This window comes from Podarcis melisellensis (genome assembly GCF_964234715.1).
Source record: "Podarcis melisellensis genome assembly, chromosome: 7".
NCBI lineage: Eukaryota > Metazoa > Chordata > Lepidosauria > Squamata > Lacertidae > Podarcis > Podarcis melisellensis.
The window spans coordinates 23,418,822-23,436,894 of NC_138539.1; the positions used below are offsets into that span (position 1 = coordinate 23,418,822).

At 46.3% G+C, this 18,073-nt stretch overlaps 1 protein-coding gene across 5 annotated transcripts in view; it reads right to left on the minus strand.

The window, feature by feature from the left end:
* VPS13B (vacuolar protein sorting 13 homolog B) overlaps positions 1-18,073 on the minus strand; it is a 353,019-nt gene that overhangs the window by 191,269 nt on the left and 143,677 nt on the right. For 3 of the 5 annotated variants that reach the window (XM_081919662.1, XM_081919661.1, XM_081919664.1), the window contains exon 21: positions 6,908-7,052. In XM_081919662.1, coding sequence (XP_081775788.1) covers positions 6,908-7,052 — 145 coding nt within the window. The remainder of the gene's footprint in view (positions 1-6,907; positions 7,053-18,073) is intronic. The other 2 variants (XM_081919663.1, XM_081919665.1) reach the window with 1 other exon arrangement.

An 18,073-nucleotide genomic window follows, 5' to 3' on the forward strand; every position in this document is an offset into this window, starting at 1 on the left:
TAAAAAAGTACTATAAAAAGACCCTGATGTTGGGAAAGATTGAGGGCACAAGGAGAAGGGGACGACAGAGGACAAGATGGTTGGACGGTGTTCTCGAAGCTACAAACATGAGCCTGACCAAACTGCGGGAGGCAATGGAAGACAGGAGTGCCTGGCGTGCTCTGGTCCATGGGGTCACGAAGAGTCAGACACGACTAAACGACTAAACAACAACACTATAAAAATAATTGTAGAACTGAACTGAAAATATATCCATTAAAACTGAAGAAATTGTATATGAAGCTTCCTACATTAACTGCAGAAATGTGTTCCAATACATACACCTGACCCTGCAGGAATGTACACATGTCAAGGGGGGAATAAGTTCCTGGAGAATGGGTTGATTTAACTGAAAACAAAACATACCTGTCACGGCCACCCAGGTCTGGTCCCAGCTCACAAGAGACCTCACTCCGTTGCAGCTTATTTACAGGAAAAGTTTATTGAAGATTTCTGCTTCTCATACAGTTCAGCATTGTGGCCGTACGTCTGCCACGTTAGACCGCTGAAGTCCCCTCTGACTCCTCCCCTCTTCCGCACCAACTTAATAGCCTGGCTCTAGACCACCTCTTCCTCTCCTTTCTTTTCCGCAGGGTCTTCCTGCCCCCCTGGGTTCCCTCTCTCCGTGACTCGCCTGAGGCTGAATCCTCTGCCGCCTCTTCCCCCCTCTTTCTGGCTTTAGGGCCGGGCTCCTCCCCTGAGCTCTCTCCACTTCCGCGCGCCTCTACGTTTGAACTTGGCGCGCGTACGTTGCTGCTGACCTTTCTTTCGACCGCTACACCACCCCCTGCTCTGCTCTCCACCCTTTCCGGCTGAACACCCTGCTCCAACCCCCTCTCTCTGTTCTCTCCTAATCCTGCTCCCTCCGAGAGGCTGACGACTCCACCCCCTTTTCTCCGTTCCGGCTGAGACGTCTCTTGCTTCCTCTGTCTTCCACTGGGCTCCTCTCCGCTTCTCCCTTCTCCTCCCCTTTGCTTAATTAAGGTAACCCCCTTTTGAGAATCCTCTGACTCGCTGCTCAGACTCGTGGATTCCCTCAGAATTCCGTCATCTTCTTCCTCATCCTTCTGCCCCTCCTCCCACTCGCTCTCCGTCTCCTCTGTCATCTCCTCCTCTCTCCCAGAAACCCTGACATCCATCCCCCCCTCGAAGCCCCCCCTTCCCCCCTCCCGCTCGCCGGGGACCGGTTGTGGAAACTGCGGCTCTTCGGGGGTAGACTCAGGATACAGGTCGTCTACGTCAATGTTCTCTGCTGGCAGTTCTGTGTAAGTGTATTCGAAGTCGGGTTCTTCCCCCAAATGCTTCTCAGTCTCTGCTTCCATCGCTACTTCCTCCGGTGCTGCCCGCCAAGGACCTATCAGCCACCTCTTACGCCATTCCTCCTCTGGCTGCTCCTCCCACCAATAAGGGGTTTCCGTGTCCACCCCCGAGCACGATCCCCTGGGCGGGCTTGATTCTGGTGTTCTTTCCTCGGGGGAAGAGAAACCCCTGAACGTGCTATCTGACAATGTGGGTGTGAAAAGCCAGTCATCAAAGTACTCAGCTGGCATGGGTCTATGTGGGAAAAGTGCATGGAACTCTTCTTTCAAAAGGGGTTCGTCTAACTCGTAGCCTGGCACCCAACTATTAGCAGCGGCTGGTGTGCCCTCCCTGGCGAGAAAATATTCAACTCCCTCCTCCCCCCATCTCGAGTCCAGTATCTCTGTGACCTCGTTAAGAGGTTCTGGTCTTGGCGATTCCCCCCTCTCAGGCGCCCTCCTACGTGGCTCTGGGGGTGCTCCTGACTCTTGAAACCTGTGTGGGGTTTTGTAGGGAGTGAGCACCGACCTATGAAAGACCGGGTGCACCCTGGAACCTTCCGGAAGGGCTAGACGAAAAGCCACCGGATTGATCTTAGCCTCAACTTGATATGGCCCTAGCTGCCTGTGTCCTAACTTCTTCTTGGCCAATGACCTGGCCGGCATCGCGTGGGCTGCTAACCACACCCAGTCCCCAACCTGGATGTCCTCTCCCGCCCTCCTGTGCTTATCGGCCTGCACCTTATACGCCTGTTTTGCCAGCTCCAAATGTCTCCGCAGCTCCTCGTGCACCTCTTGCAACTCCGCTGCAAACTGGTCGGCATCTTGAGGCCCCCCCCCTCCTGGTGCCGCAAATCTCGGGAAGGTTCTGGGATGACGGCCATTGTTCGCGAAGAAAGGCGTCACCCCGGTGGAAGCGTGTTTCGTGTTGTTGTAGGCGAATTCAGCCATCGGCAGATAGTCCACCCACGCCGCAGGTCGCTGGTTGGCGTAGCACCGCAGGTACTGCTGCATGATCGCGTTGACCCTCTCCGCTTGACCGTTGGTTTGTGGATGCCTCGCCGATGTCAGGTTGATTTTGACGTGCAAGATGCCCAGAAGCTTTCGCCAGAAAGTGGAAACAAACTGGCGCCCCCTGTCGGACAAGACGGACTGCGGAAGTCCATGCACTCTGAAGACGTGATCGATGAAGAGCTTTGCGGTCTGTTCTGCCGTCGCCACCTTGGCACAAGGGATGAAGTGCGCCATCTTGGTGAACAAGTCCACCACCACTAACACCGCCGTCTTACCTCTGGAGCTGGGCAGGTCTGTAACAAAGTCCAACGCTACCCTCTCCCATGGTTGCTGCGGTGTCTCCAGCGGTTCTAGCAATCCCGCCTGCTTCTGGTGCACTGGTTTGGACCTCTGGCAGATATCACACCTGGCGACGTAGTCCGCCACCTCTCCTCTCATCTGGGGCCACCAAAAGTCTCTAGCCACCAACTCCATCGTCTTCTCTTTGCCGAAATGGCCTGCACTAGGGGCGTCATGCAACTGTTGCAGAACCTTGGCTCGAAGATCGTCGGTGGGCACGTAAAGGGCACCCTTACGAGTCAAAAGTCCATCTTGTAATTGAAACTCATCGTTGTGTCGCGACCCTCCGCGTAGCTCCTCCATCTTAGACTGTGCAAACTGATCCCTTTGCAACGCGCGTCGCACCGCGTCCAGGTCGACTGCGATGGTAGCGCACGTCCACGCCTGCGGTGCGAAAATGTGCTTTGCTGCGATTGGAGCTGCTTCCTCCAAGTATTGCGGCTTTCGGGACAGCGCGTCTGCAATAACATTGGAGTCTCCTGGGATGTATTCTATTTTGAAGTCGAAGTCCGCAAAGAACTCCGCCCAGCGCATGTGTCGCTGGGTCTGCAACTTAGCCGTCCGCCAATACTCTAAGTTCTTGTGATCCGTGCGGACCTGCACCGTGTGCTTGGCTCCTATTAAGAAGTGTCGCCACGCTTTGAAAGCTGCATGAATGGCCAACAACTCCCTGTCCCATATGGTATAATTGCGCTCCGTCTTGCTGAGCTTCCGGGAGTAGAACGCACCCGGTCTCCAGTTGCCTTGTGAATCCTCTTGCAAAAGAACGGCCCCAACCGCTCTGTCTGACGCATCGGTCTCTACCCGCATGGGTCTGCCGGGATTCACGTGGAGCAGCTGCTCTTCGGAGGCGAAAAGACCCTTAAGCGTCCGGAAAGACCGCTCCGCTTGTTCGGTCCAGACGAACTTCTTCTTCTTGGAACTGAGGGTGTCAGTGATCGCCGCCGTCGCGTTCGCAAAACCTTTAATAAACTTGCGGTAAAAATTGGCAAAGCCGATGAACCTCTGGACCTCTTTCCGATTTCGAGGGCTTTTCCAGTCCAACAGCGCTTGAACCTTAGCCCTGTCCATGGCCAGTCCCTCGTCGGACAACTTGTAGCCAAGGAAATCAACCTCTCTGACATCAAACTGGCACTTTTCCAACTTGGCGTATAGCCTGTGTTCCTTCAGCCTCTGCAGGACCTCCCTCACGTCCTTATCGTGATCCTCCGGCGATTCCGAGAAAATCAGGATATCGTCGAGAAAGCAGACACACTTTTTGTAGAGGAGACCTGCTAGCACGTGGTGCATAAATGCTTGAAAAACGTGGCTGCCATTTTGGAGGCCGAAAGGCATGACTCTGTATTCGTATGTGCCCAGAGGGGTGAACATGGCGGTCTTCCACTCATCTCCTTTCCGGATGCGGATGAGATTGTAAGCTCCACGTAGGTCCAGCTTGGTGAAAATCTTGCCCCTCCTGACGGTCGCTAAAAGGTCGTCAATCTTGGGCATGGGGAAAGCTTTGGGCTTAGTCAAGCTGTTGATGAACCTGTAATCCACTATAAGCCTTTTTTGGGGCGTGTCCTTCTTCTTCACAAAGAAAACAGGGCTGCCTCCCGCTGCTTTAGATTCCTGGATGAAACCGCGCTTGAGGTTATGGTCTATGAACTCCCGAAGCTCTTGCATTTCGTCCTCCGACATGGAGTACAGCTTGGCAGCAGGCAATTGCGCCCCTGGCACTAAATCAATCGCGCAGTCGTAAGGTCTATGAGGCGGCAACTTGTCAGCTTCCTTCTCACAGAAAACCTCCAAGAATTCCTGGTACTTGTGAGGCACTGTTTGCACCATACCCAGATGCAATGGCTGCTCAGCTTCTCCTCCCTGATCGGTCTGAAAGCAATGCTGAGCACAATACGATGAACAAAAGTTGATCTGCCTCTGGTACCACGCAACCGCGGGACTGTGCCTCTCCAGCCAACTCATGCCTAACACGATGGGTGTGTCCGATAAGTGGGTGACATTGAAACTAATAAGCTCTCGATGGTTGCCAATCTGCATCATCATGGGAGGGGTTTGCTGCACCACTTGCCCCCCCAGCAACTTCCTGCCGTCCACCGTGACCACGTTCAGAGGCGTCGTTGCAGGCAGGAGCGCCATGTTGTGCTGCTTAACGAACTGCAGTCCCATGAAGTCGGCGTTGCTTCCCGAATCGATCGTTATTGGAACCTCGAGGAGTCTCCCATCAGGCAACTGGAGTGTTGCTGTGAGCAGAACTGCCGGTTTGGGAGGCAAAGGGTCCACGCTCTGCAGTGATGCTGGGGGCTTGTCTACAGATCCGCCTGGCTGAGCCCCAGTAGCTCTGCTTCCAGCCAGGCACTGTCGTTTCCCTGAAGCTGCTCCCCTGGTTGCACCTCTGCTGTTACAGTTGCCAGCGCTGCAGTGTGCTTCTGGAGCCTCTGGGGGCACTCTTTCGCCATATGGTGCGCACTGTCACAGATGTAACACTTCCTGGTTCCTCTAGGAGGCTTCGCTTTGGCTGCACCAGGGACAGGGCTCTGGGATGGCTTCTGAGCCCTAGCACCACCAATCTCCATTGGCTCCTCTCTGTCCTTCCCCATTGGCGAGGGGTGCGCACGGCTGAAGTCCCTGTGCACAAAAGGGAGAGTCCTTGCTTGCGCACGCGCTTGGGGCCCGTCCTCCTCATGCCACGGACGCCCCTCATGTCGAATTCCAAGAGCTAAAGCCCGTTGCACCACGTCTTCTAGGGTCTGGGGTCTGTCCCCCCTAGCGATCTCATCCTTGATGGGGGGGCTCAATCCCTCCCAAAAAAGATCTCTGACCGGTTTACTGTCCTTTGGCCAATCTAAGGCGGTGAGCAATGCAAAAAATTTAGAGTGGTATTGGCGCACAGTCGCTTTCCCCTGCCTCAGCCCGTGCATTTGACGGCGCGCAATGTCCACATCCACAGAGGATTGAAAACAAGAATCCATCGCTTTGATGAACGCAGTTGAATCGCGACGGGCCGGTCCATCTTCGCGCCACAAATTGCGTAGCCAAGCCCTGGCCTCCCCATGCAGGTGCGAAACAATGAACCCCACTCTCTCCTCCTCATCTTTAAAATCGTGACGGAGTAAGTGCAGTGCATATACAACGTCCGCTCTGAAATTGGGATAGTCTTGCAAGTTGCCATTAAAATGCGGAACTAGGGCACCCCCCCTCCGTCCAAGCGCAATGCCCTCCGCTCTGGATCCTGGGGCCCCCGCCTTGTCCGCGCGCTCCCACCTTGCCTGCAAATCCTGGCACGTCTTCTCCAAGTCGTCATTCTTCTTCTGCGAAGCAATGACTGCCGATGTGAGAGCGGTAACCTGATCCCGCAATGCAACCAGCTGCTCCTCAGCGCTCATGGCTGCTCCCGTTCGTGAGCTTCGCAAAAAAAAAAATTTTTGCTTTCAGGAGAGGGGACTTACTGTCACGGCCACCCAGGTCTGGTCCCAGCTCACAAGAGACCTCACTCCGTTGCAGCTTATTTACAGGAAAAGTTTATTGAAGATTTCTGCTTCTCATACAGTTCAGCATTGTGGCCGTACGTCTGCCACGTTAGACCGCTGAAGTCCCCTCTGACTCCTCCCCTCTTCCGCACCAACTTAATAGCCTGGCTCTAGACCACCTCTTCCTCTCCTTTCTTTTCCGCAGGGTCTTCCTGCCCCCCTGGGTTCCCTCTCTCCGTGACTCGCCTGAGGCTGAATCCTCTGCCGCCTCTTCCCCCCTCTTTCTGGCTTTAGGGCCGGGCTCCTCCCCTGAGCTCTCTCCACTTCCGCGCGCCTCTACGTTTGAACTTGGCGCGCGTACGTTGCTGCTGACCTTTCTTTCGACCGCTACACCACCCCCTGCTCTGCTCTCCACCCTTTCCGGCTGAACACCCTGCTCCAACCCCCTCTCTCTGTTCTCTCCTAATCCTGCTCCCTCCGAGAGGCTGACGACTCCACCCCCTTTTCTCCGTTCCGGCTGAGACGTCTCTTGCTTCCTCTGTCTTCCACTGGGCTCCTCTCCGCTTCTCCCTTCTCCTCCCCTTTGCTTAATTAAGGTAACCCCCTTTTGAGAATCCTCTGACTCGCTGCTCAGACTCGTGGATTCCCTCAGAATTCCGTCATCTTCTTCCTCATCCTTCTGCCCCTCCTCCCACTCGCTCTCCGTCTCCTCTGTCATCTCCTCCTCTCTCCCAGAAACCCTGACAATACCTGTTACAGTTTTTGTTTTGACAGGGCTGCTGGCATATTCAGAGGCCTGATTTGATTGCTGTTTAGCCAAAGGCGTACTTCCAACTGATACCTCATCCTCTTTTTTCCTAGTCACTGGTGTCCCCAGAGAAACAGATCCAGACTGCTAGAAAAAGAAGAAAAGTACAGTGACTTACTCAGAAACTATGAGCAGTTCATAGGAAAAGATACTTCATATCATAGGAAGGGCACTAAAAGCAGTACTTTTATCACCATAAGTTCCTAGGGAAAAACTTTGACTTAATAACTAAAGCATATAGAATGCCAAAGCAAATTGTGAAAATGGAATGATGAAAAGCTTTAATAGCCACATTATTGTATACAACTCCACTCTGTTTGTTCTTCCTAACAATTACAGAAAACAAGCTTTTACCAAGTTTCCACTGAAAGAACCCTAACATTACACATCATTGTAATGTTAGTCACTGTCAACAGTTTTGGTGGCCCTGCAGTTGTTTTGGATGCCAGTCTAAGAATTGTCCCAAAGCAAATCCTTCAGGATTATTATCCTCATATTGTAGAGCAGAGTTACAGCTATGGGAGTCAGAAACCTGGTTTGCACATCATGCTAAGACAAACCATGGCTTAGTGCAAATGTGTAAGTCTACAGGCTCCCAGATAAACAGTGTTTATCCATGTGTTTATCTAATGCACTTGTACAGCCATTCAAGATGGCAGCTATCTGAGCAAGTCCCACAGTCTAACTTTCCCATACTTTCTTTTATCTGTCCTGAATCTTCCAGCATTCATATTCATTGGATGTTCTAACATTATGAGAGGAAGAAAAACTTTACTAATAATCCCTAGCACAAAATTTTCCTTTTTCACAGCTGCCAAACACAGGATCAACATCTTCCTCAAGATACCTGCTATGATCCCAAGCTCTCATTCACTGCCGCTTCAAACCTCACTAGCATAAATGTGAAATTAAGATTACTATTTTTTGACCCAACATACATCACTTTACATTTGTTTACATTGAACTGCACTTGCCATTTTACCACTCATTCTCTTAGTTTGGAGAAGTCCTTTTAGAGCTTTTCACGATCTCTTTTTGTTTTAATGACCCTGAACAATTTAGTATCATCAGCAAACCTGGCCACCTCATGCTTACCCCTAACTCTAGATCATTTGTGAAGAAGTTAAAAAGCAGAGTTCCCAATACCGATCCTTGGCAAACTCAACGCTGTACATCCCTCCGTTTGGAAAAATGTCAGTTTATTCCTACTGTCTGCTTCCCACTGCTTAACCATTTCCTGATCCATAACAGGAGCTCGCCTCTTGGGCAGTTATGTATGCAGCCAGTTCTTCATACTAAGACTAGAGGGTTGCAGTGACACCTGAAGTCTAGCTCCTAATTCTATGATTGGATGCCAATATACAGAAGACAGGATTGCTACATGTCATTTTAATTCTGAGTTACAATTCTAAAAAAAACAAACCCATACAACTGTCCTCTTTTTAAAAAAAGCAAGAAACAAGGCATTTCCCTCCTCTTTTCTCAACTACTGACCACACTGTTGCCAAGATGCTACTATGTCAAATATAAAATAAAGGTGAAATCCTGGCAAAACAAAAGCCGGAGACAGTACAACTAGTTTGATGCAAAAATGCGACTTGAAAATATAGTCAGTTTGGTATAACAGTAGAGAAGGGTGAATATTGTACACTATGCTATTTGAAATGAGGGAGAAATAAAAATGATCACAGCCAGAGAAAGATGGAAAAAATTATGGCCATGTACTGGGTGCTGATCTGGACAATGAAACAGCTGTTTCATCTTTCCTCACTGCACTCAGGCTTGAAGCTGAAGCTGATGACACCCAATACAATTTTGCCAGCTTTTTGGCACTGCTGGCTGTAACTATAAAGTAAATGAAAGATCAATCTTAAACTGGGTGGAAAATGATCAAGATGTTGGGTTTTAGCCACAAACCAGCAAGGAAATTGCAGTTGGAAAAAATAGCAAATGACAACTGCACCGCAGCTGGAGAACATGAGAAGGATTCTTATGCAAGTGATACAACATTGATTTGTTATCTCTATCACTTCTGCACAGCCACCTTAACATTAGAAGAAGAAAACACTCACCAGTTAACAGAAAACTAAGCAGCTGGAATGTATTTATGAGAATTAAAGATTTCAATTATTCAAATATAACTATGCTAATTATGTCAACTATCTCTAGAAAACTGCTTAATATTAAGAAAATACATTCAGTCAGAATTGTTCTGCATTATGAGGAGGTAATATGGCAATTTGCATGTGGCAAATAAAAAGATCCACACCAAAGTTCCTGCTAATTTTGAAAATGATGTATCTGACAATAAATGATAAACATATGAAGATACTCAACTGTATTGATATACATTTAAGTGATACCAGAAATGTCTTACAAAATTAACAACATCTCAATTCACTGATATGATCAATAGGGTTTCATTTTAAATTTTAAGTTACTGTTTAAATCTTGTCACCTCTTTGGTTAGTTGCATCACATAAAACTGCCAGACAAACACCCAAGGTAGATCCTGATCTACTTCACTGGATCAAGTGAACTACATCAGGATCCATCTTTCACATCAACATGGCAGGCCAATCTGATTTCAAAACTTTTGTTTGTTTGTTTCTTAGAATCCCCTAGCAACACCAAGTATGAGGCTGCTAGTGTCCTTTGAACAAAATACACACTATACCAACAGTTGCCTAGCAGTTGCTTCAGCGACAATTCCCTGTTTTTCAGAACTGAGAAATAGTTGAGTCTTTTTAGTCTACCTGCTTTTATATGTCTCTTTTCTGTAAAAGAAGAAAATTAGTAATTTCGCCACAATAATGTGAATAGAGCAAGATCAGGTGGAATAAATGACACTTAAGGGATGGCACATCCCATTTTGCTGCAAAGTACTGTTCCTACAGGGACGCGGGTGGTGCTGTGGGTTAAACCACAGAGCCTAGGACTTGCCGATCAGAAGGTTGGCGGTTCGAATCCCCGCGACGGGGTGAGCTCCAGTTGCCTGGTCCCCGCTCCTGCCAACCTAGCAGTTTGAAAGCACATCAAGTGCAAGTAGATAAATGGGTACCGCTCCATCGGGAAGGTAAACGGCGTTTCCGTGCGCTGCTCTAGTTCGCCAGAAGCGGCTTAGTCATGCTGGCCACATGACCCAGAAGCTGTACTCCAGCTTCCTCGGCCAATAAAGCGAAATGAGCGCCGCAACCTCAGAGTCGACCACAACTGGACCTAATGGTCAGGGGTCCCTTTACCTTACTGTTCCTACTCTGCCGCCTAGCCACCTCTGCCCCCTCCTCTGCCAACAGCACAAACCACAGAGAAGCGCCACCAGTGAGATCTTACATGATCTCTCGCGTTCTGTGAGATCTTACAATATTTTGGCAAGTTCTCTCCAGAAATCAGTGCTGGTGCCGGTGCCACTTCTCCACCCGTGGTGGAGGCAGCAGGCTAGGGGTGGGACCCACATGGGCGTTGCCTGAGGCAGCTGATTCACCCTACTTCATGGGTGGGCTGTCCCTGACTTAGTTCCATGCAGAAACTTTAGGATCAGCATTGAAATGGGAGGGGGGGCGCAAAGGCACATAAAACCAAAATCTAAATCCACATTAAAACACAAACATATTAGACTGCTATTCTGGGAAGCCAATAACACAACGTGAAAAGGAGAGGAAGCATGCAATGGTTTTTGCATGCATTCGTTTTCTTCAGCAGCTCTCCTCACCACACCACACCACAAACTGTTTTTAAAAGTCTCCCAAGTTTGGAAAGTAGGTTCTGTGAGTTCAACAACAGGAGCTGTGAAGCAAAAGGAAAGGAAAAGCCAGAGAACACAGAAAGATCTGGCATGTGCACTTTGGACTGACTCAGTCACAACATTCTGCTTCAATAAGCCACATGAGCTTTCTGAAAGAATGCATCATTTAAAAGAAGTGCTCAGTTATTTTTAGGGCTCTGAAAACATCTGTGCCATGGCACCGTGTATGAAGTATTAAAAATTTCAAATTCTCATCTCTGGAATGCTAAGGATGTATGACCCACATGAAAAAAAAAACTAATTTCATGGCTCAGAAAGGGTTGTGATGACGGATTTATGCTATTTTGTTCTCCAGAAAGAGAATTGAATTAGGCTCCTGAACAATGCAGTGTGTTTTATTAGTGCATTATTTCTTTTTTGTATTTTTTTATTATTCTTTCATTTTATAATGTATATAAAACAGAGGTAACAATTACAGCAGGCAAAAATTAACAGATGAAAAACAAAGCCATAAAATATGAATGTAGAATGAGTAGTCGCAAATGAGTTAAAATAACAAAGACTAGTGCACTATTTCTGAAATCCAAAATGAACTGAATAAAAACAAAAGCAATGAAAGAAGTGAGATTTCAGCTTACTTATTCAACATCATTATTGAAAACACTTTTCTACTGGAGGCTACTACAACTGAGCAAAATATAATGAATAGCTCCACATTTCAAAAACAGTTCTACTTACATAGAATAATACACTGTTACCTTTATTACATTACCACTTTGGAACTGACATGATGGCAATAAAAGAGAGTCACACAACAATAAAAATAGAACCTTATACTTTTCAATATAAAGTCACAGCCATTTCCTGATATACAAAGAAATGGATGCGTGCCAACTATCAAGCTGCAGTTACTGATGCTACATTTTCTTCAAAGGCAATTTACGGGTTTTTTACATTAAAATCTAGACTCAGCCACCATAATGGACATGATCTGAAGACACATGATACAGCAACTTTGTTAATGCTAAGCAGGACTGGTTTGGTCAATGCCTGAATGGGAGACCAAAAAGAAATCCTATTTATACCACTCTGAGTTCTATAGAAGGAAGATGGAATATAAATGGGAGGGAGGGGGGAGAGAGAGAATATAACTGGGTGACTCACCTAATTAATAGCAAAGTAAACAGCAATAAAGAAGCGGCAAAATATCCAATAGCATATTTATTATAAGAACAGCTTTTCACGTTTTCTGTTTTGATTCTGCACGTATGCTTTATACAACATCCACCGGAGCACAAATTAGCATTTATTTCAGAATGAAATTGCATATTTTTACATATTTATTTGGTGCCTCAAGTTGGAGCCAAGGGGCCAAGTCCACCATTATTACCAATTCCCAGGGATAGGAGAACAGTTGTGTAGCACTGGAATTGTCTTAAGGGGAAGTAGGTCAAATGTCTGACACATTTTTGGCACAGATCCCTCTTCTATAGAACTCACATCCTGGGTCTCACTCACATGTATGGTTTACAATATGTCTGAACCAATGTAACAATTGTTGGCTCTCAGACAAGAGACTGAAACTATTACCTAGTATGGTTTGTTAAGTGGAGTACCTAACATCTGAAGTAGGCCATAGTCCTTCAACACTGTTGCCCAGATTAAGTACACGCAGAGTGGTTGAGTGTTTGTGTGCCAATTGCACACACAGAAAAGTGGGACCTGAATGACCTTTTTTTGTGACATGAAGCCTCCTCCTCCTCTCTGGATGACCCTAAGACAAAGCTTAATAAAGAACAGCAAGAGTCACCTGTTGTTGAGAACCGCGGAATCACCAACAGTATGGAGATGATTTATAACTGGTCCTCATACAAACAAATAAACCTTCCATGTCTATAAACTATTAACTCTCACTGTTCTCATTTCTTTGTGCAAACAAAAGTGTTATGGTAGTTGGAAGTATCTACGGGACGTTTCACTACACTGTATGATGCATGAAGAGGAATCACACAAACAAAGGGATGTGAGTGGAGAACTCTGGTCTGCCCCAAGGTAATGAGGTGTGTCTGACTCTGTTTCTAACAGCAATGCATCAGGCACAGACATTTGCAAAGGAAAGCCTTTCTCTAACAGACATCTACACCTAACGCTGCACAGCCCTGCAGCCTCATTCCACTCACAATTCCCCTTCACGCAATGTACACGTGTCTTAATTTTGTGTCTAAATTGATCTCCACTAGAAAACTGTATTTCAAGGAAGGCTGACAAATATAGAACACTACAGTTATTTTTAATGCAGATATTGTCTTGATGTAGACCAGATGGTTAGAGGAGAACACATGTGGACATATGCTTTTCCCCCCTCTCTTGAACAGTCACAAGATTGTATAGAATGCACAATAATTACATGGCTTTTACCTAACCTTTTAATGCATCACTGTGGAAAATATCTAAAGCCACAGAGCAAGCATTATGGGGTATATTTTCAAAGCTGGGGAAGAGGTTTTCTATTTGTTGAAGTCAATGGGATTAATGCGGCCAAACCCACATGTGGTTTTTTTGGAAAACATTAACTAAAATGTAGCAAATAGTAGACTGACCCTCAAAAATGAGCATTATCAAGGGTACTCAATTTGACATTTCCCCTGAGTGAATGCTAACTATTTTAAGTCCTAAATTAAAGTATCCAGCCATTGATCAATAAACTATTTATTTACGCTAAAAAAGACATATGCTGAGAGAGCTGGTGTGGTGGCTAGAGTGTCACCGCAGGACTAGGAGGACCAAATTTCAAATCTCAACACAGCTGTGAAGGCTATTTGGTGAACTTGGGCCTGCTACCATCTCTGGCCTTATTTGCCTCAAACAGTTGTTTTGAGGCGGGGAAATGCATAGGGGAGAGACATGTGCCACCTTGAGCTCCTTGGAGGAAACATGTGCCATATGTATGTATGTATGTATGTATGTATGTATGTATGTTAGTTGGTTAGTTAGTTAAGTGTCTGGTATACAGATTGTATATTACACATAGCAGATCAGAGACCAGTCTAAGGATGTTTAAAGGGAATTAATGAAGTCTGGGCCTTGCTGGTACTTCGGATAGAAGACAAATTTGCCATTCTGAGCTCCTTGAAGGCTGGTATGAATAAAAATAGTATTTTCCTACCTCGTGGTTCAATACATGGTATAAAATTAATGCAATACTATTGATGGTCTCCTTCATTTTTTTAAAAAAAAGCTTCTTTATACCTCAGCAACGGCATTTAAAGTGATTATTATTTCTTTTCAACACCAATATCTGTCATGAATTGGCAAAAAGATGGGAAGGAGGAAGAGGATCCCACGAGGGGTGCAGCCGGGACTACGACATACTGGAGCAAGCTGGGGATGTGGAAGGAAGTACTCACAGGGTGATGGAGGACGGCGAGGCAATGGGGGTCAATTCACAGAAACCAGAGTAGCAGGACCCATCACCAGAGGGTCTGAGGCATAGGGAACAGCAGGAGGAGTGCCTTAGTTGGCTAAGGCAGGCAAAGGCCCATGGCCCAGCTCTCTGGCTGGCCAGGTGAGGCTCGCTAGCTGTGGGAGGAGGTGTGTGATTCCTCAGCTGGAGGAGGTACAGAACAGGTGAGGGCCACATGCCTCATCAAGCCCAGATGCTGCAATCAGCATGTAAAGGTACAAAAGTAACAAACTGGATTGATAAAAGAGTATGTTAGAAAAATTGATGTTATTAATTATATAACAAAAGCAATATCAAAAACATTCAGTGGAGGCAGGTCGTCTATTGTACAGCCCTCCCAAGGAAAATGTCAAGCAATTAAAAAAAAATATCCCCCACAAAAGGTCAATGTCACACACTCTTTCCTGTCCCAGACACATTTTATACTTCTGTTTGGACGTGGAGAAGCTCTGCAAGCATTTCTGTCAATCTACAGTTCTCTAGCCAATCAGTTCTCTGTAAAGGTACAGAGAGGGCACACAGGTCCCTCCCCTGTGTCTCTAAACAGGAAACTATGTGACTGGATGGTCTGAAAGTCAGCCACACTATATTCTATCTGTTGGTATGAGGCTAACTAGCAGTCTCAGTATTAGCCTAGGAGGGCTACCTTGAAGGGCAGTCCAAGCATGCTTGTGGCTGCCCTAGGGCAATGTCCAGACCTCAAAGCACATTCGTTTTAGCTAGCATGGCGAAGGGTGTGGTTGCTAGCTTAGAGCAGCTAGCTTTTCGTTAGTATTTGTTAGGAAGAAAACAATGGTGAGGTGTGTGAATATCTTTCACTATTATCAACTTTTAACTTTATACTTTGCAAATATTTTGTGACAGGGGGAGAAGGATATGCAGAAGAAATGGGGGGTGGATTCTGTATGTGTTGCAATTTTTAACACTTGTGGGTAATTGGAACTACAGGTTTTGTCCATGTGTGTTTAGGTTTGAGACAAGTTCTGAGGTTCTGCATTCCTGTGTTTATGCAAAGGATACCTGTTGTGGAATCATCTTATTACATAGCAGCAGAGGTTCCTCACTGGTGAGGCTGGTGAATTCTGTACATGTTCGTGGCATTTATTTCTGGGACTTATGCTTCCTAATGCTGTCTCCTCTGAGAGAGGAAGATGTGGTTTGAGAAGAGGAGGAATCAGTGGTGCTAATTGTTAAACCACTTAGACAGCATTTTGATTGGGTAGAATATTGCCTACACATTTTCCTTCTCAATAAGCCTATTGGCAAGTGCCTCCTTGTCCTCATAACTTTAACAAAGAGCCACACCAGAGGATCTGGGGGAACTTAATGTTCCTCTCTGTCACTGGCTCATTTTGCAGTGCTGGGAGCATTACTCTTGTATGCTTTCAGTCAAAGGGGCAGCCAACTAACCATGGCTTACAGTGGAAATGAAATTGTGAAGCAGCACGTTAGAGGTTAGAAAATGTTTTATTCCATGAATTTTCATGGATTACCAAGCCTACTGCACATGATAAAGTGGACTTTGGCCCCCTCCCCAAGCTTATACCATAATTTTAAAATAAAATAAACTTGATAGTGCTGCAGTGTTTGTTTTGCTAAAATTGGACTATGGTCTACTTTACAGGGTTGTTGTGAGGATAAAAAGACACCTTGGCAAACTTAAAATGCTATTACAAAAAATAGGACAGTGCATATGAGAATTCCGGCAGCAGTGCCCATATGTCGTATGGGATCATGACTTACACACTTAGGCAAACTTGTCCCAGCAGACAAATTGGATTTGCTGAGGGCCTACAAGGCCTGAATATCTTGATTGTGTCCCTGATTACTTTTCCTTTGATTTTCAGGTTAGGCTTTTTTCCTTATTTTGAACCTGACCCCCTACCCCATTTCAAAATCAGGGGCAAGCTGGCTGGAGAGAAACTTATTTTATTTGTTCCTTATGTGCCCGTATTACGTTTATATCCATCCCACCTTTCTTCCTGGGAGCTCAAGGTGATATTCATGAGTCTTCTTTTCCCCATGCTATCATCAAAGCAACCCTGAGAGATGGTGACTGGCGCTAAATCACATGGTGAGTTTCATGGCTGATTTTAATCCTGGTCTCCTAGGTCTTACTCCACTTAAATATCCTTCCACCATATCCCGCATTCGGGGGTTGGGTAGGGGGATGTAGAAGTGAATAAGCTAGAGAAGGAAATAATCTATTCACGTAGATCTGGAAAATTATGGGGTCCCTTATTAACAGTCCTGTGTAGTACCTTTAAGATTAACCAATTCAGGATCCTGTACATACTTACCAAGGAGTAATCCCCATAGAATTCAGTGGGGCTTACTTCTGAGTAATGTACATTACTCAGAAATTGTGACAGCAGAGACCCCTTCTGAACCAAAGTAAGACACTTTTAGTTAGGTGCTTTTAGTCAAACTGCAATGCTTGAAGTGTCCACAGTGATTTGCAAGGGGGGGGTAGGGAACCAGAACAACTTGGCCACTCGCTGCCCATGTGTCCATGACCTCCTAGCAGCCCCACTAAGTCTAGTGGGCACTGGCCACCCCATTAAATAAGTACAGTGGTACCTCGGGTTACATACGCTTCAGGTTACATATGCTTCAGGTTACACACTCCGCTAACCCAGAAATAGTGCTTCAGCTTTAGAACTTTGCTTCAGGATAAGAACAGAAATCATGCTCCGGTGGCGCGGCGGCAGCAGGAGGCTCCATTAGCTAAAGTGGTACCTCAGGTTACGAACAGTTTCAGGTTAAGAACGGATCTCCGGAATGAATTAAGTACTTAACCCGAGGTACCACTGTATTAACCCGAGGTACCACTGTATTAGAAGGCATATTTCACACTGAGTCATCTCCTGTTTTTGCAGCCCACAAGCACAACAACCATTCCGCTATTGGGAACGTTGCTCTCAGCACAGTGCTACAGCCCAATCCATTGAGTGTTTTGTGCTTGTGACAGATGCTGCACAGCCACTAGGGCAGCAGTTATTATTGTTACATTCTGTGACGGCTAAGTTTGTGCAACGACATCAGCTCCTAAACTTTTCCCACTAACTTTATATTCCCCTTGAATCTTCCCCTTTGTTAATGCATATCCTGTTTAAAGATAGGGTGTGTCCCGAGGTGTTGTGGCATCAGCAGCACAGCTTAGACTCTGGACAGCCTGGGTGGTATTCATAACTGGATATTATACTGGACGATTATGAACTCGGTTTTCCATAAATCAACACTTTTAGCTGAGCTTAAGTTATCTGTTTTTCCTTTATAAAAAAGAAAGAAATACTGTATTTTACTAGTGATCAGTAAAGAAAGTCAGAAGGTATTATGCAGATTTATGCAGGCATTCATAAACTTTTTCATGGACCTTTACTATTTTTTTTTAAAGCTGAATGTCCACATTGTTCACTATTCAAAATGGGGAGAAATGTTCAGATACATGCGGAAGCCAAATGCAGATATGGGAAAACATCCTCTTTTGCCCCTAAAGCACTAACCACATAGTTGCAACAGGAACTACATAGATCCTTATTCAAATATGTAACAGCCGCTACGATTTGGCTTGCGTTTTCATTTGCAGTGGGAAAAAGGCAAATATGACATATGTTGCTATATTCTGAATGCATAAGGCTCCTAACTAAAGTTACGTTTAAAGAAGAATGTTCATGAACAATACAATGCCATGCAGTGGCGTAGCGTGGGTTGTCAGCACCCGGGGCAAGGCAAGTAATTTGCGCCCCCTAACCCTAACCCCCAAATGTTGCGCCTGGTGCGGCCGGCCCCCCCGCACCCCCCCACGCTACGCCACTGATGCCATGTTCAAGTTTTAGCTAGCCATTAAAGAAGCAGCTTAACATATTAACATTTTGATTTAAAACTCTTATTAGTCCT